At 48.6% G+C, this 26,763-nt stretch overlaps 1 protein-coding gene across 1 annotated transcript in view; it reads right to left on the bottom strand.

Annotated features, from left to right (window-relative positions):
- GIT2 (GIT ArfGAP 2) overlaps positions 1 to 26,763 on the bottom strand; it is a 195,537-nt gene that overhangs the window by 31,924 nt on the left and 136,850 nt on the right. The window contains exon 14 of the mRNA XM_063938779.1: positions 24,582 to 24,724. Within this exon, the coding sequence (XP_063794849.1) occupies positions 24,582 to 24,724 (143 nt within the window). The remainder of the gene's footprint in view (positions 1 to 24,581; positions 24,725 to 26,763) is intronic.

The following is a 26,763-nucleotide window of genomic DNA, read 5'->3' as shown; positions in this document are numbered from 1 at the left end:
CTGACTAGAGATGACAGCTCCTTGGCCTTCTCCTCCGGGAGAAACACTTTTCTCTGTTCTGTGTCCAGAACCATCCCTAGGAACAGCAGACGTGTCGTAGGGACCAGCTGTGACTTTGGAATGTTTAGAATCCAGCCGTGCTGTTGTAGCACTTCCCGAGATAGTGCTACCCCGACCAACAACTGCTCTCTGGACCTCGCCTTTATCAGGAGATCGTCCAAGTACGGGATAATTAAAACTCCCTTCTTTCGAAGGAGTATCATCATTTCGGCCATTACCTTGGTAAAGACCCTCGGAGCCGTGGAGAGACCGAACGGCAACGTCTGGAATTGGTAATGACAATCCTGTACCACAAATCTGAGGTACTCCTGGTGAGGATGGTAAATGGGGACATGCAGGTAAGCATCCTTGATGTCCAGTGATACCATGTAATCCCCCTCGTCCAGGCTTGCAATAACCGCCCTGAGCGATTCCATCTTGAATTTGAATTTTTTTATATATGTGTTCAAGGATTTAAAATTTAAAATGGGTCTCACCGAACCGTCCGGTTTCGGTACCACAAACATTGTGGAATAGTAACCCCTTCCTTGTTGAAGTAGGGGCACCTTTACTATCACTTGTTGTGAATACAGCTTGTGAATTGCCTGTAACACTGCCTCCCTGCCTGAGGGAGTGGTTGGCAAGGCAGATTTGAGGAAACGGCGGGGGGGAGACGTCTCGAATTCCAGCTTGTACCCCTGAGATACTACTTGAAGGATCCAGGGATCCACCCGTGAGCGAGCCCACTGATTGCTGAAATATTTGAGACGGGCCCCCACCGTACCTGGCTCCGCCTGTGAAGCCCCAGCGTCATGCTGTGGACTTAGATGAAGCGGGGGAGGACTTTTGCTCCTGGGAACTGGCTGTATGCTGCAGCTTCTTTCCCCTACTTCTGCCTCTGGGCAGAAAGGACGCGCCTTTAACCCGCTTGCCCCTATTGGGCCGAAAGGACTGTACCTGATAATACGGTGCTTTCTTTGGTTGTGAGGGAACATGGGGTAAAAATGTAGACTTCCCAGCTGTTGCTGTGGAAACGAGGTCCGAGAGACCATCCCCGAACAACTCCTCACCCTTATAAGGCAGAACTTCCATGTGTCGTTTGGAATCTGCATCTCCTGTCCACTGCAGAGTCCATAACCCTCTCCTGGCAGAAATGGACATTGCACTAATTTTGGATGCCAGCCGGCAAATATCCCTCTGTGCATCCCTCATGTATAAAAGTGCGTCTTTTATATGCTCTACGTTTAGCAATATAGTGTCCCTGTCTAGGGTATCTATATTTTCTGACAGGGAAGCTGACCACGCAGCAGCAGCACTGCACATCCAGGCTGAAGCAATAGCCGGTCTCAGTATAACACCTGTGTGTGTATATATAGATTTCAGGATAGCCTCCTGCTTTCTATCAGCAGATTCCTTCAGGGCGGCCGTATCCGGAGACGGTAGTGCCACCTTCTTTGACAAGCGTGTGAGCGCTTTATCCACCCTAGGGGATGTTTCCCAGCGTGACCTATCCTCTGGCGGGAAAGGGTACGCCATTAGTAACCTCTTAGAAATTACCAGCTTTTTATCAGGGGAAGCCCACGCTTCTTCACACACTTCATTTAACTCTTCAGATGGAGGAAAAGCTACTGGTAGTTTTTTCTCTCCAAACATAATACCCTTTTTTGTGGTACCGGGGGTAACATCAGAAATGTGCAACACATTTTTCATTGCCTCAATCATGTAACGTGTGGCCCTACTGGAAGTGACATTAGTCTCATCGTCGTCGACACTGGAGTCAGTATCCGTGTCGACATCTGTGTCTGCCATCTAAGGTAGCGGGCGTTTTAGAGCCCCTGATGGCTTTTGAGACGCCTGGGCAGGCACAGGCTGAGAAGCCGGCTGTCCCACAATAGGTATGTCGTCAAACCTTTTATGCAAGGAGTCGACACTGTCGCGTAAGTCCTTAAACAGCACCATCCACTCAGGTGTCGACCCCGCAGGGGGTGACATCACGTTTACAGGCATTTGCTCCGCCTCCACATAAGCCTCCTCATCAAACATGTCGACACAGCCGTACCGACACACCGCAAACACACAGGGAATGCTCTGACAGAGGACAGGACCCCACAAAGCCCTTTGGGGAGACAGAGAGAGAGTATGCCAGCACACACCAGAGCGCTATATAACACAGGGATCCCACTATAAATGAGTGTTTTCCCTTATAGCTGCTTTTTTATATATATCATATATATATTATCTATACTGCGCCTAAATTTAGTGCCCCCCCCCTCTCTTTTTTACCCTTCTGTAGTGTTCAGACTGCAGGGGAGAGCCAGGGAGCTTCCTTCCAGCGGAACTGTGAGGGAAAAATGGCGCCAGTGTGCTGAGGGAGATGGCCCCGCCCCTTTTTCGGCGGACTTTCTCCCGCTTTTTCTGGAATACTGGCAGGGGTAATTTTACATCTATATAGCCTCTAGGACTATATATGATGTAGATTTGCCAGCCAAGGTGTCATATATTGCCCTCAGGGCGCCCCCCCCCCGAGCGCCCTGCACCCATCAGTGACCGGAGTGTGAGGTGTACATGAGGAGCAATGGCGCACAGCTGCAGTGCTGTGCGCTACCTTGGTGAAGACCGAAGTCTTCTGCCGCCGATTTTCCGGACCTCTTCGTTGCTTCTGGCTCTGTAAGGGGGACGGCGGCGCGGCTCCGGGAACGAACACCAAGGTCGGGTCCTGCGGTCGATCCCTCTGGAGCTAATGGTGTCCAGTAGCCTAAGAAGCCCAAACTACCACCTGTTAGGTAGGTTCGCTTCTTCTCCCCTTAGTCCCTCGCTGCAGTGAGTCTGTTGCCAGCAGATCTCACTGTAAAATAAAAAACCTAAATATACTTTCTTTCTAGGTGCTCAGGAGAGCCCCTAGTGTGCATCCAGATCAGCCAGGCACAAGAATCTAACTGAAGTCTGGAGGAGGGTCTTAGTGGGAGGAGCCAGTGCACACCAGTAGTCTAAAAGCTTTCTTTATAGTTGTGCCCAGTCTCCTGTGGAGCCGCTAATCCCCATGGTCCTTACGGAGTCCCAGCATCCACTTAGGACGTTAGAGAAATATTATTAGTTGCCACCCACAAACGGCCTCTTCCTGTCAATCACCTTGCGAACGCCTGTGCAAATGGATCCTTCGCACCATCCCGTCGTAGCCATCCGACGCGCCTGCGCATTGCTGCTCAGATGCATGTGCAGTTCAGATCTGATTACCGGCTGTGCAAAAACACAGCAGCGATCAGATCTGAATGACCCCCATTGTTGGATGATAGTTTTTTTCACTTGTAGATGAGAAGTGTTTATTACAACTTTTTATACAGACATTATTTCTGTACCCCAAATTGCTGGAAAGACTTGAATTTGATGAAAAACCTCCTGTACTTTCCTTATGGTCACTGCCAGCCTTGTATATGGTACTACTATCTCAACTGTCACTTTTTTGGAGTACAGGATGGTTTCCCCACTTTTACATGCACTTCTCCCAGGTTTAATTTGGTAGACAAGTCATGCATGCTTGTAGCAAGTACCGCAAATTGGCATTTCTAACAGAATCTCACATTTATCGGGTGCAATGTATGCGAGTTTCATGAAACAAACTCGATTTCGCAAATTCACACCTAAATGGATTGACCTCACAATGGGGTATATTTACTAAAATTCGTATTTTTCTGAATTAGGTTAAAGTTCAAACACGAATGACATCGAATGTGTGAATTTGCAACATTTTGAATTTTGTACGCCTCATTTACTATGCTGTCGTATTCTGCATTTTCGTTTTTTCCGATGTCATTCGTATTTTCGGCCAGTGTTTTACGGGAGTGAATAGTAAAACACTGCCGAAATTAACACAATGAATCTCGGCCGGATCTGCGAGATCCGTGCAGGGCTTCATTATGCACCTTTAAAAAAAAAATGAAAGTATTAAAAAATCAAGAAAACATTTGCATGGGGTCCCCACTCCTAAGCATAACCAGCCTCTGGCTTTTTGAGCCGGTCCTGGTTGTAAAAATATAGGGGGAAAATTGACAGGGGTTCCCCCATATTTTAACAACCAGCACCGGGCTCTGCGCCTGGTCCTGGTGCAAAAAATACGGGGGACAAAAAGCATAGGGGTCCCCCGTATTTTTTGAACCAGCACAGGGCTCCACTAGTCAGAGAGATAATGCCACAGCCGGGGGACACTTTTATCTTGGTCCCTGCGGCCCTGGCATTAAATCACTAACTAGTCACCCCTGGCCGGGGTACCCTTAAATCAAGGGGTCCCCCCCCTCCAGCCACCCAAGGGCCAGGGATGAAGCCCGAGGCTGTCCCCCCATCCAAGGGCGGCGGATGGGGGGCTGATAGCCATAGTGTACAAAAAACGAGTTTTATGGTAAGAACTTACCTTTGTTAAAACTTTTTCTGCGAGGTACACTGGGCTCCACAAGTCTGGACAATGGGGTGTAGAGTAGAATCTTGATCCGAGGTACCATCAGACTTAAAGCTTTGACTGTTCCCAGAATGCACAGCGCCACCTCCTATATCACCCCGCCTCCCAGCACAGGAGCTCAGTTTTTATTTAACCAGCCCAATGCAGTAGCAGGAAAAGAGACGACAACGGTTAGTAGCCACATACACCACACTCTCACGACAAGAGAAGTGTCAGCGGCTAATGCCATATGAACCCAAAGAAGCTAAGTGCGTCAGGGTGGGCGCCTTGTGGAGCCCAGTTTACCTCGCAGAAAGAGTTTTAACAAAGGTAAGTTCTTACCATAAATCTCGTTTTCTGCTGCGGGGTACACTGGGCTCCACAAGTCTGGACAATGGGGATGTCCTAAAGCAGTTCCTTATGGGAGGGGACGCACTGTAGCGGGCACAAGAACCCGACGTCCAAAGGAAGCATCCTGGGAAGTGGCAGTATCGAAGGCATAGAACCTTATGAACGTGTTCCCGGAGGACCACGTAGCCGCCTTGCACAATTGTTCAAGGGTCGCACCACGTTGGGCCGCCCAAGAAGGTCCAACAGACAGAGTAGAATGGGCCGTAATGTGAGCAGGAGCTGACAGACCAGCCTTCACATAAGCATGTGCAATCACCATTCTAATCCATCTGGCCAGGGTCTGCTTGTGAGCAGGCCAGCCACGTTTGTGAAATCCAAACAAAACAAAGAGAGAATCAGATTTTCGAATAAAAGCAGTTCTCTTCACATAGATACGGAGAGCCCGTACCACATCCAAAGACCGCTCTTTGGGAGACAAATCAGGAGAGACAAAGGCTGGAACCACAATCTCCTGATTAAGGTGGAATGAAGAAACCACCTTAGGTAAATATCCGGGACGAGTCCTAAGAACTGCCCGGTCACAGTGAAAAATCAGATATGGGGAACTACAAGAAAAGGCACCCAGATCCGACACTCTTCTAGCAGAGGCAATAGCCAGCTAGAACACCACCTTAAGGGAAAGCCACTTAAGGTCAGCTGAACCAAGAGGTTCAAATAGAGGCTCCTGCAACGCCTCCAAAACCACCGACAAGTCCCAAGGAGCCACAGGCGGGACATAGGGAGGTTGGATACGCAACACACCCTGAGTGAAAGTATGAACATCAGGTAAAGTCGCAATTTTTCTCTGAAACCATACCAACAAGGCAGAAATATGAACCTTGAGGGAATCTAAATCTAGGCCTTGCTGTAGAAAAGCCAACAGTTTGGCTGTACTAAACTCGGAAGAGTCATAATTGTTAGATGCGCACCAAACAAAGTATGAATGCCAGACCCTATGGTAAATCCGAGCAGAAGCCGGTTTCCGGGCCCGCAACATAGTTTTAATGACCTCTTCAGAAAAACCCTTAGCCCTCAAGACGGAAGCTTCAAGAGCCACGCCGTCAAAGATAGCCAGGCTAGGTCCTGGTAGACACAAGGGCCCTGAACGAGGTCTGGCGTTGTGGAAGTAGAATTGGACGCTCTGACGATAGGCCTTGCAGGTCTGAGAACCAGTGCCGTCTGGGTCACGCTGGAGCTATGAGAAGCAGATTTCCTTTTTCTTGCTTGAACTTCCGAATTACCCTGGGCAGGAGTGACACCGGAGGGAACACGTACGGCAGCCGAAACCTCCACGGCACCGCCAGCGCATCCACGAATGCTGCTTGAGGATCCCTTGTCCTTGCTTCGAAGACCGGAACCTTGTGATTGTGTCGAGACGCCATCAGATCCACATCTGGAAGACCCCACCTTTCCACGAGGAGTTGAAACACTTCTAGATGGAGGCCCCACTCGCCGGCATGTACGTCCTGTCGACTGAGAAAGTCCACTTCCCAATTCAGGACTCCCGGAATGAATATTGCAGATATTGCCAGTAGATGGCGTTCTGCCCAACGTAGAATCCGTGAGACTTCCTTCATTGCCAGACGGCTGCGAGTGCCGCCTTGATGATTTATGTAAGCCACTGTGGTGGCGTTGTCCGACTGTACTTGAACAGGACGGTTCTGAATCAAATGCTGGGCTAGGTTCAATGCACTGAAGACCGCCCGCAATTCCAGAGTGTTGATCGAGAGCCGAGATTCCTCCTTGGTCCACCGACCCTGCAAGGAGTGCTGCTCCAGCACCGCGCCCCAACCTCTTAGACTGGCATCTCTCGTCAACAGGACCCAGTCGGATATCCAGAAGGGACGGCCCCTGCACAATTGTTGGTCCTGGAGCCACCAGAGCAGCGACAGACGGACCTCCGGAGTCAAAGAGATCATATGAGACCTGATCCGGTGAGGCAGGCCGTCCCACTTGGCTAGAATCAGCTTCTGGAGGGGGCGAGAATGGAATTGAGCATACTCCACCATGTCAAATGCCAAGATCATGAGGCCCAGCACCTGCATTGCCGAATGTATCGACACTTGCGGACGAGAAAGGAAGCAATGAATCCTGTCCTGAAGCTTCAGGACTTTCTCCTGAGACCAGAACAACCTCTGGTTGCGAGTGTCCAACAGCGCTCCCAGGTGCACCATGCTCTGAGCAGGGACCAAGAAGGATTTCTTCCAGTTGATGACCCACCCGTGGGCTTGTAGAAACTGGACCGTCATGTCCAGATGACGCAGGAGATCTGGGGAATTTGCCAGGATTAACAAGTCGTCCAGATACGGCAGTATCCTGACCCCTTGACGGCGGAGTACCACAGTCATCACCGCCAAAACTTTGGTGAAGACTCGCGGAGCCGTTGTTAAACCAAAAGGTAACGCCCGAAACTGGTAATGTAGGTTGCCAATAGCGAACCTCAGGTATTGTTGATGTGACACTGCTATAGGAATATGCAGGTAAGCATCCTGTATGTCCAGGGAGACCATGTAGTCCCCAGGTTCCAAGGCCAGAACTATAGAGCGAAGGGTTTCCATACGGAACTTGGATACCTTCACAAACCTGTTCAGTGCCTTCAGGTTGAGAATGGGCTGGGAGGACCCATTCGGTTTCGGGATTAGAAACAGCGGAGAATAGTATTCCCGGCCTCTCTGAGCAAGAGGCACCTGTACTACGACTCCTGTATCCAGGAGGGTCTGTACCACCGAATGTAGAGTGTTTGCCTTTATCTGGTCCGACGGGACGTCTGTTTGGCAATATCGATGAGGGGGTCGGTTTTTGAAGGCTATGACGTAACCACGAGTGACGACTTCCCGTACCCAGGCATCTGAAGTGGTCTTCAACCATTCCTGGGTATACCCTAGAAGCCGGCCCCCCACCCTGGGATCCCCCAGGGGGAGGCCCGCCCCGTCATGCGGCAGGCTTATCAGTCTTGGCAGCTGGCTGACGGGCAGCCCAGGCTCTTTGGGCTTCGGCTTACCAGGTTTGGAAGGGCGGGCCTGCTTATGGTACGCCTGACCTTTTGCTTTACCTGAAGGACGAAAGGGGCGAAAGGACGTGCCTTTGGCCTTCGACACAGAAGGAGCTGTATTAGGCAGACAGGCAGTTTTGGCAGTAGCCAAATCAGCCACTATCTTATTTAAGTCCTCCCCAAAAAGAAAATCTCCCTTGAAAGGGAGTAACTCCAGGGTTTTTCTAGAGTCCAGATCCACAGACCAGGATCTCAGCCACATTATCCGGCGAGCCAGGACTGACGTAGTAGAGGCCTTGGCTGCTAGGATACCGGCATCAGAAGCCGCCTCTTTAATATAGCGAGAAGCTGTGACAATATATGACAAGCATTGTCTAGCATGGACAGAGGAGATTTCAGCTTCTAACTCCAAGGCCCTTGCTTCAATAGCCTCTGCAGCCCATGTAGCTGCAATAGTGGGCCTTTGTGCAGCACCCTGAGGGTGTAAATCGCTTTCAGACAACCCTCCACACGTTTATCCGTAGGCTCTTTTAGAGACGTGACAGTAGTGACAGGTAGAGCTGAGGAAACCACCATCCTAGCCACATGTGAGTCTACTGGAGGAGGCGTTTCCCAATTCTTAGACAGCTCTGGCGCGAGGGGATAGCGAGCCAGCATCTTCTTTTGAGGCACAAACTTCGTACCCGGGCTTTCCCAGGGTTCCTGACGTATATGCACTAGGTGGTCAGAGTGAGGTAAAACCTGCTTAACCACCTTCTGACGCTTGAACCTATCTGGTTTCTTAGGAGGAACGGATGGCTCGGGATCATCCGTAATCTGCAGAATGAACTTAATAGCCTCCAAAAGATCAGGAACATCCACATGTTAACAACCCTCCCCATCAACCGTGTCCGAGTCAGAACCTGTGGGGTCAGTGTATGTGCTGTCTTCATCAGACGAGGTGTCAGTGACAGCAGTGGATTGTGAGGAGACGATCGCTCGCTTAGAGGACCTTTTGGATTTAGGCGAGCGCTGGTCAGACTTTTTAGTAGTCAGGGAGTGGTTCAACTTCTTTAATTGAGCAGATAAATCATCCGCCCATGGCGGGTTAGCTGCAGGGACCACATACGGTTGTACTGGCATTGGGGGTCCCATAAGGGGTGTTAGTTTGTGAACTAGCGTGTGTAGAAGCGTGGAAAAAGCGGCCCACGGAGGGTCAGTATGTGCCTCCGTTGCCACAGTCCCACTGGGGGGCAAAGAGCCCCCAGAACCAGAGCCCACAGCTGCTATATTCTCCCCATATGTGCCTGTGGCTTCAGCAACACCAGCAGTGTGTTCCGCCCCAGAACCGTTACCCTCAGAAGCAGACATGATATAACTTGCAGTATGAGGTAACAGTACAATTATTAGCAGCACTATATCCCTAAACCCAAACCCCTGCGCAGTGTAGTCAGCACTAGCAGAGATAAAGGAGAGATATGGTGACTAAATCACAGAGAAAAATACGTAATACAGTATATCTTTGTGAAAATCCTATATTAAATAACACCTGACGCACCAAGCCCCCTCAGGTTATGGAATATAGGGATAGCAGGTTGAGTGAAAGACACGAGATGGACACCATTCAGCTATCAATGCACACACAAATAGTCACAGTTTGTACAATGCAGAGGTTATTACTGACAATAATACTGCACTAGACTAGCTTACACAGCTATATAGTCAATAGATATAACACTACACAGTAAGAAACTGGATGTATATCACAGGGTAATTGTACTATAAACCCCTGACTAAATGCACTCTCTCTTAACTATCACTGTCTAAAAAGGCAGGTAAAGTGTCATGTAAAGTACATGTACATGTGTCATGTAAAAGTGTCATGTAAGGTGAAGTGTCATGTAAAGTGAAGTGTCATGTAAAGGCACAGCGCTGACAACCAGGCGGCTTTACATAGGAGGATTTGCCCAAGCAGTCCCAGGAACAGTGAACTGAGGAATAATGGCGCCGCAGACAGTGACTGGGAGTGAGGAAAAGACAGAGATGCAGCTCCAGGGCGGGAACACTTGTTTGAAATGGCGCCCTGGGGCTGGGGGAGGGGCTTCAGGTCTAAGCCTTATCCCCCTTGCTGGCAAAACCACCTGGTACTGTGGGCGATATTAAAATCGTTTTTTAGAGAAAACCTGACCTGCGCCCATGCCCTGGTGATCTAGTGGGATCGCCTGTATCCACAGTGTCCACCGTCAGCGCGCGCGGCCCGCCTCCCACTGACCGCGCCGGATCGAGATAAAGACCGGGTCCCGCGAGCGGGACCCACTTACCACCTCCCGAAGCGCGGCCACGCGATCCCGGAGAGCCCCAGTCGTGTGTGCCTAACGTGAAGTAAACCGGAGCCTCCGCTGTAGGTACCCGGCAACCAGGGCTTGGGAGTGTACAGCGCCGCTGGGGAGAGCTGGAGCCGCAGCAGAGAATGTCACAAGACTTTTACCACTGCTGCTGCCCTGAAGTCTTCACTTTTTCTTCAGAAAAAAAGCCTTTCTCTGTTAAGTGCCTGCTTACTGCAGCACCAACTAACAAAACTGAGCTCCTGTGCTGGGAGGCGGGGTGATATAGGAGGCGGCGCTGTGCATTCTGGGAACAGTCAAAGCTTTGAGTCTGTTGGTGCTTCGGCTCAAGATCCTACTCTACACCCCATTGACCAGACTTGTGGAGCCCAGTGTACCCCGCAGCAGAAAAAGAATATCGTTTTTTGTAGCAATACTACAAGTCCCAGCAAGCCTCCCCCGCTTAGTAAATATACCCCAATGTGTCCTAATCCTTGAGAATTTAACGGCTTTAAATGGTCTAAAACAGTCTTACTCTAAACTGGTTAATCCCAATGTCAGTTGGCATCAGAAGAGACATTTTATATTAACATTTCCTATTAAAGCTTATGAATGGCTCTATTAACACAAACTGTGCTACACAAAACAGATTATAATAAAAAACATGCCATGGATTGGTGTGAAAGAAGAAGTCTGCCGGGAAACAAGCCAGTGGGATAGAAATACAAATGTTGCACTAATTTATATTAATTTGCTGCATTAACACCTATGAAAATTCTAACTGAACATTTAAGCAACACCAAACTAGAAATTGGAGATTATACGAGACCTAAAACTTAAATTTGCATAGGTGTGTCAGTTTTTCACATTTCAAAGTGATGCAACCCAAGACAAAAACAATACTAAATTAGATATTTTTATTTCAAATATTGTAAAAGATCTTGGAAAAGTAATAGATGGCTGCTTAGGGGCCCTTACCCCTTAAAATATATAATTGTATTCATTTTTTTCTTTTCTTTTTTAAATAAAAAAAATGGTACAAGCATGTTAATAAATGTAGAAATAGAGTCCACAGATTCCAAAGACCTGATATACCCATTAGCATTTGCAGCTCTAAGCATTTACAATGGCTATTCCATTTACTTATGTGCACCATAATTTAAACACTGTGAAAGTGAATGAGTGCACTCTGCGGACATCTTGTAATCCCTCCTTCCTCACTACTGCAAGCACTCTTGATATTTATTGGATGATAAACAATTAAAGAGGCAAAAAAGTATCTTTAGAATACAATGCTAGCAACAATATCTATTTTCAGTACAGGATGAGGTGCGTGATTAAACATACTCCGTAAAGGGGGGTACTCACGGAGCGATATTCTAAGCAATCTGACTAGATTGCTTAGAATATCGGCAGGATCGCTCCGTGTGTAGCCCCCTCGGCGATAGCGATGCGCGGCCCCGCACATCGCTATCGCCGCTGCTAGATTGGCCTGCATGCAGGCCAATCTAGCGGGTCGCTCACCTCACCCGCTGGGTGAAGTGAGCGGCCCCCCCGTCTCCCCCCGCACGCTCAGCACAGATCGCGCTGTGCTGAGCGGCAGGAGAGATGTGTGCTGAGCGGTTCGCTCAGCACGCATCTCTCCTTGATCGGCCCGTGAGTACTGGGCTTTAAGCACAAAATAATATAGTGGCACTGCATAAAGAAAAAGGATGAGAACAATGAGTAGGATCAGGATTATCCTAAAGGTCCTGCTTTAGATTTACAATGTTGCCTACTTTAAATCTGAACTTCTTAGTAGCAGGAAGAGAAGGTGAGTGAGAAAAGTAAACTAGAACAGAAAGAAAAGCCGATACTTGTGATCACTTGCCTATGCTTAATTTTTAATTAACTTACAAGAACATATATTACATATACCTTTCCAGTCTGCTCATAACTTTGTTTTTGTAATACAATAGAAGTATGATTTGTCCATTACCACTTAAGCTCCTCTAAAAACAGTCTTTCCCATTTTATCATTGCTCAGATCATTCTGTACCAATGCAGTCTTAGGCAGGAGAGACAGCTTGTAATGTGTCCTTAGCATACAACACTGCTTTTCAGTTCAGGAAAAAGTGCAAATTCCATTGTGGGTACCCAAAATTATTTGTGAGAAGCTGGTGGGAAAGTGGCAAATTATATTAGGAAGGGGTTGTCGCCTTTAAACCTAAACAGGGGTCCAGGGCCCAAAAGAAAGAGCTAAAATAAGATTTTACTCACCGGTAAATCTATTTCTCGTAGTCCGTAGTGGATGCTGGGGACTCCGTAAGGACCATGGGGAATAGCGGCTCCGCAGGAGACTGGGCACAGCTAAGAAAGAATTAGGACTACCTGGTGTGCACTGGCTACTCCCACTATGACCCTCCTCCAGACTTCAGTAAGGATACTGTGCCCGGAAGAGCTGACACAATAAGGAAAGGATTTTGAATCCCGGGTAAGACTCATACCAGCCACACCAATCACACCGTATAACTCGTGATACTATACCCAGTTAACAGTATGAACATAACAGAGCCTCTCAACAGATGGCTCAACAAGAACCCTTTTAGTTAACAATAACTATATACAAGTATTGCAGACAGTCCGCACTTGGGACCGGCGCCCAGCATCCACTACGGACTACGAGAAATAGATTTACCGGTGAGTAAAATCTTATTTTCTCTAACGTCCTAGTGGATGCTGGGGACTCCGTAAGGACCATGGGGATTATACCAAAGCTCCCAAACAGGCGGGAGAGTGCGGATGACTCTGCAGCACCGAATGAGAGAACTCAAGGTCCTCCTCAGCCAGGGTATCAAATTTGTAGAATTTTGCAAACGTGTTTGCCCCTGACCAAGTAGCAGCTCGGCAAAGTTGTAAAGCCGAGACCCCTCGGGCAGCCGCCCAAGAAGAGCCCACTTTCCTCGTGGAATGGGCTTTTACAGATTTAGGCTGTGGCAGGCCAGCCACAGAATGCGCAAGCTGAATTGTGCTACAAATCCAGCGAGCAATAGTCTGCTTTGAAGTAGGAGCACCCATCTTGTTTGGTGCATACAGGATAAATAGCGAGTCAGTCTTCCTGACTCCAGCCGTCCTGGAAACATAAATTTTCAAGGCCCTGACTACGTCCAGTAACTTGGAGTCCTCCAAGTCCCTAGTAGCCGCAGGCACCACGATAGGTTGGTTCAAGTGAAAAGCTGATACCACCTTAGGAAGAAATTGGGGACGAGTCCTCAATTCTGCCCTATCCATATGGAAAATCAAATAGGGGCTTTTACATGACAAAGCCGACAATTCTGACACCCGCCTTGCCGAAGCCAAGGCCAAAAGCATGACCACCTTCCACGGGAGATATTTTAAATCCACGGTTTTGAGTGGCTCAAACCAATGTGACTTTAGGAAACCCAACACCACGTTGAAGTCCCACGGTGCCACTGGGGGCACAAAAGGAGGCTGAATATGCAGCACTCCCTTGACAAATGTCTGAACTTCAGGCAGTGAAGCCAGTTCTTTTTGGAAGAAAATCGACAAAGCCGAAATCTGGACCTTAATGGAATTAAATTTTAGGCCCATAGTCACCCCTGACTGTAGGAAGTGCTGAAATCGACCTAACTGGAATTCCTCCGTTGGGGCCTTCCTGGCCTCACACCACGCAACATATTTTCGCCATATGCGGTGATAATGTTGTACGGTTACATCTTTCCTAGCTTTAATAAGCGTAGGAATGACTTCCTCCGGAATACCCTTTTCTTTTAGGATCCGGCGTTCAACCGCCATGCCGTCAAACGCAGCCGCGGTAAGTCTTGGAACAGACGGGGCCCCTGCAGCAGCAGGTCCTGTCTGAGCGGCAGAGGCCATGGGTCCTCTGAGATCATTTCTTGAAGTTCCGGGTACCAAGCTCTTCTTGGCCAATCCGGAACGATGAGTATAGTTCTTACGCCTCTTCTCCTTATTATCCTCAGTACCTTGGGTATGAGAGGAAGAGGAGGGAACACATAAACCGACCGGTACACCCACGGTGTCACTAGAGCGTCCACAGCTATCGCCTGAGGGTCTCTTGACCTGGCGCAATATTTTTCCAGCTTTTTGTTTAAGCGGGACGCCATCATGTCCACCTGTGGCCTTTCCCAACGGTTTACAATCAGTTGGAAGACTTCTGGATGAAGTCCCCACTCTCCCGGGTGGAGGTCGTGCCTGCTGAGGAAGTCTGCTTCCCAGTTGTCTACACCCGGAATGAACACTGCTGACAGTGCTAACACGTGATTTTCCGCCCAACGGAGAATCCTTGTGGTTTCTGCCATCGCCGCCCTGCTTCTTGTGCCGCCCTGTCGATTTACATGGGCGACAGCCGTGATGTTGTCTGACTGGATCAGAACCGGCCGGTTTTGAAGCAGGGGCTTTGCTTGACTTAGAGCATTGTAAATGGCCCTCAGTTCCAGAACATTTATGTGTAGGGAAGTCTCCTGACTCGACCAAAGTCTTTGGAAGTTTCTTCCCTGAGTGACTGCCCCCCAGGCCCGAAGGCTGGCATCCGTGGTCACCAGGACCCAGTCCTGTATGCCGAATCTGCGGCCCTCTCTGAGATGAGCACTCTGCAGCCACCACAGCAGAGACACCCTGGTCCTTGGAGACAGGGTTATCAACCGATGCATTTGAAGATGCGATCCGGACCATTGGTCCAACAGGTCCCACTGAAAAGTTCTGGCATGGAACCTGCCGAATGGAATCGCTTCGTAGGAAGCTACCATCTTTCCCAGGACTCGCGTGCAATGATGCACCGACACCTGTTTTGGTTTCAGGAGGCCTCTCACTAGAGACGACAGCTCCTCGGCTTTCTCCTCTGGGAGAAACACTTTTTTCTGGACCGTGTCCAGAATCATCCCTAGGAACAGTATACGTGTCGCCGGAACCAGCTGAGACTTTGGAATATTCAGAATCCAACTGTGCTGGTGTAGCATCTCCTGAGATAATGCTACGCCGACCAACAACTGCTCTCTGGACCTCGCCCTTATCAGGAGATCGTCCAAGTATGGGACAATTAAAACTCCCTTTTTCCGAAGGAGTATCATCATTTCGGCCATTACCTTGGTAAATACCCTCGGTGCCGTGGACAGGCCGAACGGCAACGTCTGGAATTGGTAATGACAATCCTGTACCACAAATCTGAGGTACTCCTGGTGAGGATGGTAAATGGGGACATGCAGGTAAGCATCCTTGATGTCCAGAGATACCATGTAATCTCCCTCTTCCAGGCTTGCAATAACCGCCCTGTGCGATTCCATCTTGAACTTGAATTTTTTCAAATATGTGTTCAAGGATTTCAAATTTAAAATGGGTCTCACCGAACCGTCCGGGTTCGGTACCACAAACATTGTGGAATAGTAACCCCGTCCTTGTTGAAGTAGGGGCACCTTGACTATCACCTGCTGGGAATACAGCTTGTGAATTGCCTCTAACACAGCCTCCCTTTCTGAAGGAGTCGTTGGTAAGGCAGATTTGAGGAAACGGCGGGGGGGGGGGGGGGGGGGAATGTCTCGAATTCCAGCCTGTACCCCTGAGATACCACTTGAAGGATCCAGGGATCTACCTGTGAGCGAGCCCACTGATTGCTGAAGTTTTTGAGACGGCCCCCCACCGTACCTGGCTCCGCCTGCTGAGCCCCAGCGTCATGCGGCGGACTTAGCAGAAGAAGCGGGGGAGGACTTTTGTTCCTGGGAAGTGGCTGTATGCTGCAGCTTTTTCCCCCTACCTCTGCCTCTGGGCAGAAAGGACGCGCCTCTACCCAGTCTGCTCTTTTGGGGGCGAAAGGACTGCACCTGATAATACGGTGCTCTCTTTGGTTGTGAGGGGACATGTGGCAAAAATGCCGACTTCCCAGTTGTTGCTGTGGAAACTAAGTCTGAAAGACCATCCCCGAACAACTCCTCACCCTTATAAAGGCAAAACTTCCATGTGCCTTTTGGAATCTGCATCCCCTGTCCACTGCCGGGTCCATAACCCTCTCCTGGCACAAATGGACAGTGCACTTATTTTTGATGCCAGCCGGCAAATATCCCTCTGTGCATCTCTTATGTAAAAGACAGCGTCTTTAATATGCTCTACGTTTAGCAATATAGTATCCCTGTCTAGGGTGTCAATGTTCTCTGACAGGGAGTCTGACCATGCAGCTGCCGCACTGCACATCCATGCTGAGGCAATAGCTGGTCTCAGTATAATACCAGTGTGTGTATATATAGCTTTTTGGAGAGCCTCCTGCTTTCTGTCAGCAGGTTCCTTTAGGGCGGCCGTATCTTGGGACGGCAGTGTTTAATTCTTCAGAAGGGGGAAAAAATAAGAATTTACTTACCGATAATTCTATTTCTCGGAGTCCGTAGTGGATGCTGGGGTTCCTGAAAGGACCATGGGGAATAGCGGCTCCGCAGGAGACAGGGCACAAAAGTAAAGCTTTCCGATCAGGTGGTGTGCACTGGCTCCTCCCCCTATGACCCTCCTCCAAGCCAGTTAGGTACTGTGCCCGGACGAGCGTACACAATAAGGGAGGAATTTTGAATCCCGGGTAAGACTCATACCAGCCACACCAATCACACCGTACAACTTGTGATCTAAACCCAGTTAACAGTATGATAACAGCGGAGCCTCTGAAAAGATGGCTCACAACAATAATAACCCGATTTTTGTAACTATGTACAAGTATTGCAGATAATCCGCACTTGGGATGGGCGCCCAGCATCCACTACGGACTCCGAGAAATAGAATTATCGGTAAGTAAATTCTTATTTTCTCTATCGTCCTAGTGGATGCTGGGGTTCCTGAAAGGACCATGGGGATTATACCAAAGCTCCCAAACGGGCGGGAGAGTGCGGATGACTCTGCAGCACCGAATGAGAGAACTCCAGGTCCTCCTTAGCCAGGGTATCAAATTTGTAGGATTTTACAAACGTGTTTGCCCCTGACTAAATAACCGCTCGGCAAAGTTGTAAAGCCGAGACCCCTCGGGCAGCCGCCCAAGATGAGCCCACCTTCCTTGTGGAATGGGCATTTACATATTTTGGCTGTGGCAGGCCTGCCACAGAATGTGCAAGCTGAATTGTAGTACACATCCAACTAGCAATAGTCTGCTTAAAAGCAAGAGCACCCAGTTTGTTGGGTGCATACAGGATAACAGCAAGTCAGTTTTCCTGACTCCAGCCGTCCTGGAACCTATATTTTCAGGGCCCTGACAACATCTAGCAACTTGGAGTCCTCCAAGTCCCTAGTAGGTGCAAGGCACCACAATAAGCTGGTTCAGGTGAAACACTGACACCACCTTAGGGAGAGAACTGGGGACGAGTCCGCAGCTCTGCCCTGTCCGAATGGACAAACAAATATGGGCTTTTTTGAGAAAAAAACCACCAATTTGACACTCGCCTGGTCCAGGCCAGGGCCAAGAACATGGTCACTTTTCATGTGAGATGCTTCAAATCCACAGATTTGACTGGTTTTAAACCAATGTGATTTGAAGAATCCCAGAACTACGTTGAGATCCCACAGTGCCACTGGAGGCACAAAAGAGGGTTGTATATGCAATACTCCCTTGACAAAGTTCTGGACTTCAGGAACTGAAGCCAATTCTTTCTGGAAGAAAATTGACAGGGCCGAAATTTGAACCTTAATGGACCCCAATTTGAGGCCCATAGACACTCCTGTTTGCAGGAAATGCAGGAATCGACCGAGTTGAAATTTCTTTGTGGGGCCTTCCTGGCCTCACACCACGCAACATATTTTCGCCACATGTGGTGATAATGTTGTGCGGTCACCTCCTTTCTGGCTTTGACCAGGGTAGGAATGACCTCTTCCGGAATGCCTTTTTCCCTCAGGATCCGGCGTTCCACCGCCATGCCAACAAACGCAGCTGCGGTAAGTCTTGGAACAGACATGGTACTTGCTGAAGCAAGTCCCTTCTTAGCGGCAGAGGCCATAAGACCTCTGTAAACATCTCTTGAAGTTCCGGGTACCAAGTCCTTCTTGGCCAATCCGGAGCCATGAGTATAGTTCTTACTCCTCTACGTCTTATAATTCTCAGCACCTTAGGTATGAGAAGCAGAGGAGGGAACACATACACCGACTGGTACACCCACGGTGTTACCAGAACGTCCACAGCTATTGCCTGAGGGTCTCTTGACCTGGCGCAATACCTGTCCCGTTTTTTGTTCAGACGGGACGCCATCATGTCCACCTTTGGTATTTCCCAACGGTTTACAATCATGTGGAAAAAACTTCCCGATGAAGTTTCCACTCTCCCGGGTGGAGGTCGTGCCTGCTGAGGGAGTCTGCTTCCCAGTTTCCATTCCCGGGATGAAACACTGCTGACAGTGCTATCACATGATTTTCCGCCCAGCGAAAAAGTCCTTGCAGTTTTTGCCATTGCCCTCCTGCTTCTTGTGTCGCCCTGTCTGTTTACGTGGGCGACTGCCGTGATGTTTTTCCCACTGGATCAATACCGGCTGACCTTGAAGCAGAGGTCTTGCTAAGCTTAGAGCATTATAAATTTACCCTTAGCTCCAGTATATTTATGTGGAGAAAAGTCTCCAGACTTGATCACACTCCCTGGAAATTTTTTCCTTGTGTGACTGCTCCCCAGCCTCTCGGGCTGGGCTCCGTGGTCACCAGCATCCAATCCTGAATGCCGAATCCGCGGCCCTCTAGAAGATGAGCACTCTATAACCACCACAGGAGAGACACCCTTGTCCTTGGATATAGGGTTATCCGCTGATGCATCTGAAGATGCGATCCGGACCATTTGTCCAGCAGATCCCACTGAAACGTTCTTGCGTGAAATCTGCCGAATGGAATTGCTTCGTAGGAAGCCACCATTTTCTACCAGGACCCTTGTGCAATGATGCACTGTTTTTAGGAGGTTCCTGACTAGCTCGGATAACTCCCTGGCTTTCTCTTTCGGGAGAAACACCTTTTTCTGGACTGTGTCCAGAATCATCCCTAGGCACAGCAGACGTGTCGTCGGGATCAGCTGCGATTTTGGAATATTTAGAATCCACCCGTGCTGTTGTAGCAGTATCCGAGATAGTGCTACTCCTACCTCCAACTGTTCCCTGGACTATGCCCTTATCAGGAGATCGTCCAAGTAAGGGATAATTAAGACGCCTTTTCTTCGAAGAAGAATCATCATTTCGGCCATTACCTTAGTAAAGACCCGGGGTGCCGTGGACAATCCAAACGGCAGCGTCTGAAACTGATAGTGACAGTTCTGCACCACGAACCTGAGGTACCCTTAGTGAGAAGGGCAAATTTGGGACATAGAGGTAAGCATCCCTGATGTCCCGGGACACTATATAGTCCCCTTCTTCCTGTTCGTTATCACTGCTCTGAGTGACTCCATCTTGATTTGAACCTTTGTAAGTGTTCAAAAATTTTTTAGATTTAGAATAAGTCTCACCTAGCCTTCTGGCTTCAGTACCACAATATAGTGTGGAATAATACCCCTTTTCTTGTAGTAGGAGGGGTAATTTAATTATCACCTGCTGGGAATACAGCTTGTGAATTTTTTTCCATACTGCCTCCTTGTCGGAGGGAGACCTTGGTAAAGCAGACTTCAGGAGCCTGCGAAGGGGAAACGTCTCGACATTCCAATCTGTACCCCTGGGATACTACTTGTAGGATCCAGGGGTCCTGTACGGTCTCAGCGCCATGCTGAGAACTTGTCAGAAGCGGTGGAACGCTTCTGTTCCTGGGAATGGGCTGCCTGCTGCAGTCTTCTTCCCTTTCCTCTATCCCTGGGCAGATATGATCTTATAGGGACGAAAGGACTGAGGCTGAAAAGACGGTGTCTTTTTCTGCAGAGATGTGACTTAGGGTAAAAACGGTGGATTATCCAGCAGTTGCCGTGGCCACCAGGTCCGATGGACCGACCCCAAATAACTCCTCTTCCTTTATACGGCAATACACCTTTGTGCCGTTTGGAATCTGCATCACCTGACCACTGTCGTGTCCATAACATCTTCTGGCAGTTATGGACATCGCATTTACTCTTGATGCCAGAGTGCAAATATCCCTCTGTGCATCTCGCATATATAGAAATGCATCCTTTAAATGCTCTATAGTCAATAAAATACTGTCCCTGTCAAGGGTATCAATATTTTTAGTCAGGGAATCCGACCAAGCCACCCCAGCTCTGCACATCCAGGCTGAGGCGATCGCTGGTCGCAGTATAACACCAGTATGTGTGTATATACTTTTTATGATATTTTCCAGCCTCCTGTCAGCTGGTCCTTGAGGACGGCCCTATCTATAGACGGTACCGCCACTTGTTTTGATAAGCGTGTGAGCGCCTTATCCACCCTAAGGGGTGTTTCCCAACGCGCCCTAACTTCTGGCGGGAAAGGGTATACCGCCCATAATTTTCTATCGGGGGGAACCCACGCATCATCACACACTTTATTTAATTTATCTGATTCAGGAAAAACTATGGTAGTTTTTTCACATCCCACATAATACCCTCTTTTGTGGTACTTGTAGTATCAGAAATATGTAACACCTCCTTCATTGCCTTTAACGTGTGGCCCTAATAAGGAATACGTTTGTTTATTCACCGTCGACACTGGATTCAGTGTCCCTGTCTGTGTCTGTGTCGACCGACTAAAGTAAACGGGCGTTTTAAAACCCCTGACGGTGTTTTTGAGACGTCTGGACCGGTACTAATTGTTTGTCGGCCGTCTCATGTCGTCAACCGACCTTGCAGCGTGTTGACATTATCACGTAATTCCCTAAATAAGCCATCCATTCCGGTGTCGACTCCCTAGAGAGTGACATCACCATTACAGGCAATTGCTCCGCCTCCTCACCAACATCGTCCTCCTACATGTCGACACACACGTACCGACACACAGCACACACACAGGGAATGCTCTGATAGAGGACAGGACCCACTAGCCCTTTGGAGAGACAGAGGGAGAGTTTGCCAGCACACACCAAAAACGCTATAATTATATAGGGACAACCTTATATAAGTGTTTTCCCTTATAGCATCTTTTTTATATATTTCTAACGCCAAATTAGTGCCCCCCCTCTCTGTTTTAACCCTGTTTCTGTAGTGCAGTGCAGGGGAGAGCCTGGGAGCCTTCCCTCCAGCCTTTCTGTGAAGGAAAATGGCGCTGTGTGCTGAGGAGATAGGCCCCGCCCCTTTTTCGGCGGCCTCGTCTCCCGCTCTTAACGGATTCTGGCAGGGGTTAAATATCTCCATATAGCCTCCGGAGGCTATATGTGAGGTATTTTTAGCCAAAATAGGTTTTCATTTGCCTCCCAGGGCGCCCCCCTCCCAGCGCCCTGCACCCTCAGTGACTGCCGTGTGAAGTGTGCTGAGAGGAAAATGGCGCACAGCTGCAGTGCTGTGCGCTACCTTTAGAAGACTGAGGAGTCTTCTGCCGCCGATTCTGGACCTCTTCTTATTTCAGCATCTGCAAGGGGGCCGGCGGCAAGGCTCCGGTGACCATCCAGGCTGTACCTGTGATCGTCCCTCTGGAGCTGATGTCCAGTAGCCAAGAAGCCAATCCATCCTGCACGCAGGTGAGTTCACTTCTTCTCCCCTAAGTCCCTCGTTGCAGTGATCCTGTTGCCAGCAGGACTCACTGTAAAATAAAAAACCTAAGCTAAACTTTTCTAAGCAGCTCTTTAGGAGAGCCACCTAGATTGCACCCTTCTCGGCCGGGCACAAAAATCTAACTGGCTTGGAGGAGGGTCATAGGGGGAGGAGCCAGTGCACACCACCTGATCGGAAAGCTTTACTTTTGTGCCCTGTCTCCTGCGGAGCCGCTATTCCCCATGGTCCTTTCAGGAACCCCAGCATCCACTAGGACGATAGAGAAACTACTGGTAGTTTTTTCTCCCCAAACATAATACCCTTTTTTGTGGTACCTGGGGTCACCTCAGAAATGTGTAAAACATTTTTCATTGCCTCAATCATATAACGAGTGGCCCTATTGGACATTACATTAGTCTCTTCGTCGTCAACACTGGTATCAGTATCCGTGTCGACATCTGTGTCTGTCACCTGAGGTAGCGGGCGTTTTAGAGCCCCTGATGACTTTTGAGACGTCTGGGCAGGCACGGGCTGAGAAGCCAACTGCCCCACATTTGGCATGTCGTCAAATTTTTTATGTAAAGAGTCGACACTTTCGCGTAATTCTTTCCACAAGTCCATCCACTCCGGTGTCTGCCCCGCAGGGGGTGACAACACATTTATAGGCACCTGCTCCTCCTCCACATAAGTCTCCTCATCAAACATGTCGACACAGCCGTACCGACACACCGCACACACACAGGGAATGCTCTGACAGAAGACAGGACCCCACAAAGCCCTTTGGGGAGACAGAGAGAGAGTATGCCAGCACACACCAGAGCGCTATATAATACAGGGATTAACTAAATTATATCCCCTATAGCTGCTATATATGTATTTTGCGCCTAAATTTAGTGCCCCCCCTCTCTTTTTTACCCTTTTCTGTAGTGTAGACTGCAGGGGAGAGTCAGGGAGCTTCCTTCCAGAGGAACTGTGAGGGAAAAATGGCGCCAGTGTGCAGAGGGAGATAGCTCCGCCCCTTTTTCGCTGACTTTTCTCCCGCTTTTTTATGGATTCTGGCAGGGGTATTTATCACATATATAGCCTCTGGGGCTATATATTGTGATATATTTGCCAGCCAAGGTGTATTTATTGCTTCTCAGGGCACCCCCCCCCAGCGCCCTGCACCCTCAGTGACCAGAGTGTGAAGTGTGTATGAGGAGCAATGGCGCACAGCTGCAGTGCTGTGCGCTACCTTGGTGAAGACTGATGTCTTCTGCCGCCGATTTTCCGGATTCTTCTTGCTTCTGGCTCTGTAAGGGGGCCGGCGGCGCGGCTCCGGGACCGAACACCAATGGCCGGTTCCATGCGGTCGATCCCTCTGGAGCTAATGGTGTCCAGTAGCCTAAGAAGCCCAAGCTACCACCAGTTAGGTAGGTTCGCTTCTTCTCCCCTTAGTCCCTCGCTGCAGTGAGTCTGTTGCCAGCAGATCTCACTGTAAAATAAAAAACCTAACATATACTTTCTTTCTAGGAGCTCAGGAGAGCCCCTAGTGTGCATCCAGCTCGGCCGGGCACAGGATTCTAACTGAAGTCTGGAGGAGGGTCATAGTGGGAGGAGCCAGTGCACACCAGGTAGTCCTAATTCTTTCTTAGCTGTGCCCAGTCTCCTGCGGAGCCGCTATTCCCCATGGTCCTTACGGAGTCCCCAGCATCCACTAGGACGTTAGAGAAATGTATGAACCCAGGTCATTCAATGTACTATAAGAGAAAAAGCTATTTTCTTGTGGGCCCTACACACTTAAAGATTTCACTGAAAGATATGAACGATCTCGTTCATTAATGAACGAGATATCATTCATATCTTTGTGTGTAGGCACCAACGATGAATGATGCGCGACTCCAGCGCTCATTCATCATTGGTGCCGGCTCGTTTATACATGCAAGACAATATGAACAATCTCGTCCATATTAGCATGCAGGGCTATGGGGCCGGTGGCTCTCCCCCCGTCTCGGCCGTCGGGCAGCTCGGCGGCCAGTCGCTGAGTGTGTAGGGCCCTTCAGGCATGGTATGTAGTAGCACAGGTACATGGAGAGGTAAAACCAGACAAATAACTCCCCTCCACTCAGCCAACAGCATTAAACCAGAGAACCTTGTTAAATGTAGGTCTGTTCCCCAGAAGTGGTAAACAACTTTGCTGGGGATCAGTAAGGAAAGCAGACAATACAATACAATCGTCAGCTTGCTTGCCTTAGGCCCTTAACAAATAAATGTGGATAGTAGTACACCGTACAGCAAATACTAATTATTACAAAACAAAAGACAACAAGTGTGTCTCAGGCAGGAATTTATGAAGTAAATGAAAATTCTCAAAGGGGTAGCAGTATCATGTAAAGCAGAAAAAAAAACAAAAAAAAAAGAATACCATAATAATGTACAGTTACCCTGTAGAAGAAATGAAGAAAAACATAGAGAAAAGGAAGTAAAGCATCACAGCACACAGTCATAAGGATACAGCATAGATAACATGACAGTATGCACTTGGTCCTATTTCAATAATTCACACAGACCCTGCAGACCCCCTCATGGGAAAGTCTGAGAAAGAAACAAACATGCAGGCTAGCTACTGTGCCCTATGGTTCTCAAAAAGAAAAGCATGAATAACCGTATACAAAACAAAATTACAGACCAACCGAATCTTTCTATGTATAGTCACTGCATAAATCAGCTTCCAGGTTTCTATATATTGCTTACTTCCCCTATGGCGCTCCTGCTGCCAGGTGTAATAGATACATCCCATCCTATGTTCCTCATTTTCTATTTATCCAATTTAAAAAAAACAACAACAAAAACTCTTACCTTTTCCCTTATCGATTTGGTTGGAAGATTGTCCAAATCAGTTTCTTCATCAGATGCAACACTGTCATAATCGGGCTGGTCATTATCCTGACTCTCATTACTATGTTGGTTGTTTATACTTTTTAACACTAATTCCACGTTATCTACAATTGAACACACAGCAGAAGAAGTATAAGAATCTGTGAACTTGTGCAATCTGTGAAGAACAATACTAACACCTTAATGTAAGGTTTCTGGATGAACAGATCAGTTCATCCTATAAATATAATAAACATGATTAGAGGCACAAAAACTAAAAATCACAGGTAAGTGAGCAGTAGAAGTGATAAAGACAGTGGAAAGGAAAATATAGTAGCAAGTGATGGCTTGAAGATAGGGCTATATTACATCTACTGCCATCAAGTAGCCATTTTAGAAAGCGTGAGTGAAACTGAAATGCTCCAGAAAGTTGCTTGTTAAATGTCTGACTTATGCAGAGCTGGTGATGGGAAGTCTCACAGATTTAGCATATGCTACCAGTCAGTGTAAGGAATAGGATACCCCGGTCACACTGCACAAATAACCCGGTATCGACCAGATATTTTGGCGGGTCGACACGGGTTGCTGTGCAGTGTGAATGGGTCACTGCCGAATTCCCGGGTTGCCTGACCCGGTAATTCAACCCAGGAATAAAGAAGGAATAATTACCAGGAATAATTACCAGGTCAGGAGCCTTTACCAGGAATAATTACCAGGAATAATTACCAGGTCAGGAGCAGTGTGAACAGGTTTCCCCGTGTCAATGCGACCCGGCACCCGTTCACAGCACAGGGAGAGGCGGCGCGGAGATGATCTCATCTCCAGCGCCACCTCTGCACCCGCCCCCGATGCCACCTTGTCCCCGCCCCCGGAATGACCCATTTGCTGGGTGCGACCCAGCAATTGCAATGTGAACAGGGTATAAAAGAGTACAAGTCCACAGTTTTAGAATCCCCCAATTTTTCCAGGTTTTATTGAAATATATGCAGTGTAATCTGTAAATCTAGACTTGAAATTAGAGTTTAAAAATAAATAAACTACTGGGGGTAAATCTATTAAAGGTTGATTTTAAATTGATTTAAAAAGATTATGTGTTTTTATGGGGCAAAAGCTCACATTTACCAACAGACAATTTTTTACAAAGTCATTTTTAAATGTTAATAAATGTGCGAGTTAGCCCCTAAAATGCAATATCGATTTAAATTTACCTTGGAGATAATAAAAAAAAATTAAAAATAAAAAGGAAATGGCAGAATAATTTTGTGTAAAACAAAACTGAAACCAAATTTTACACTCAAAGAAGGAGCCAACATTTGCAGATGGGATGGGATTTGGATGCAAGCGCTCAGAAGACTAACTGTGCAATCCCGACACCTGCTAGGCAAGTATTCTACTCCTCCCCCTCCCTACACACAGCCTAACCTTAGCACCCTCCCCAAACCCCCCCCCCCCCCCCCAGCCTAGCTGTAATCCTCCCAGCATACATATGATCGGGATGCCGACAGTCGTAAAGTCCTCTCGGCGCGCCATGTCCCGTGAAACACTGCTAGCATCAGAAGTATTTTTTTACGAAAATGCATATTAGTCTCGACGCGATGTGACTAGGACACACGAGGAGACTGATTCATTTGCTATATGACACTTCTATATCTCTGAATCTGTACACAAAATGACGCAGCTTTTTCCCAATATAAGTTATGTTCCGCTCACTTTACAGTCTCAGTCACACATAGGGGTATATTCAATAAGAGTCGGGTCCATTCCGACATGCAGTTGTCCGAATGGACCGGACAACCCCTCTTCAAAGAGCGGCCAAATCCGACTGTCGGATTTGGCCGTTCCCGGTGTCTTGCTGCTGCTGACAGCGGCAGCGGGGGGAGCAGTCAGAGGCGCCAGGAGGGGAGGGGGGGAGCACTCAGCGGCTGCCAAGCTGCCACGGGAAAGGGGGGTGGAGATGTCTGTGGTGGTGGGGGGAGCCTGCAGGGAGAGCAGCGGAGGAGGAAAAGGAGACGGAGTGGAAGAGAGTGGAAGAGAGAAGGAGGAGACGGGGAGGGGGGGGGGGGGGGGGGGTCGGAGAGGAGGAGGGGGGGTGAGCAGCGGCTGAGCAGCGTAACTGGAGGCTCACGGCAGCGTCCACCCGGCTCCAGCAAGCGGGACCTCAGCG

This window comes from Pseudophryne corroboree, chromosome 1, assembly GCF_028390025.1.
Source record: "Pseudophryne corroboree isolate aPseCor3 chromosome 1, aPseCor3.hap2, whole genome shotgun sequence".
Lineage (NCBI taxonomy): Eukaryota > Metazoa > Chordata > Amphibia > Anura > Myobatrachidae > Pseudophryne > Pseudophryne corroboree.
Note: the sequence above shows the minus strand (reverse complement) of the source record. Positions and strands in the feature narration are given on the sequence as shown.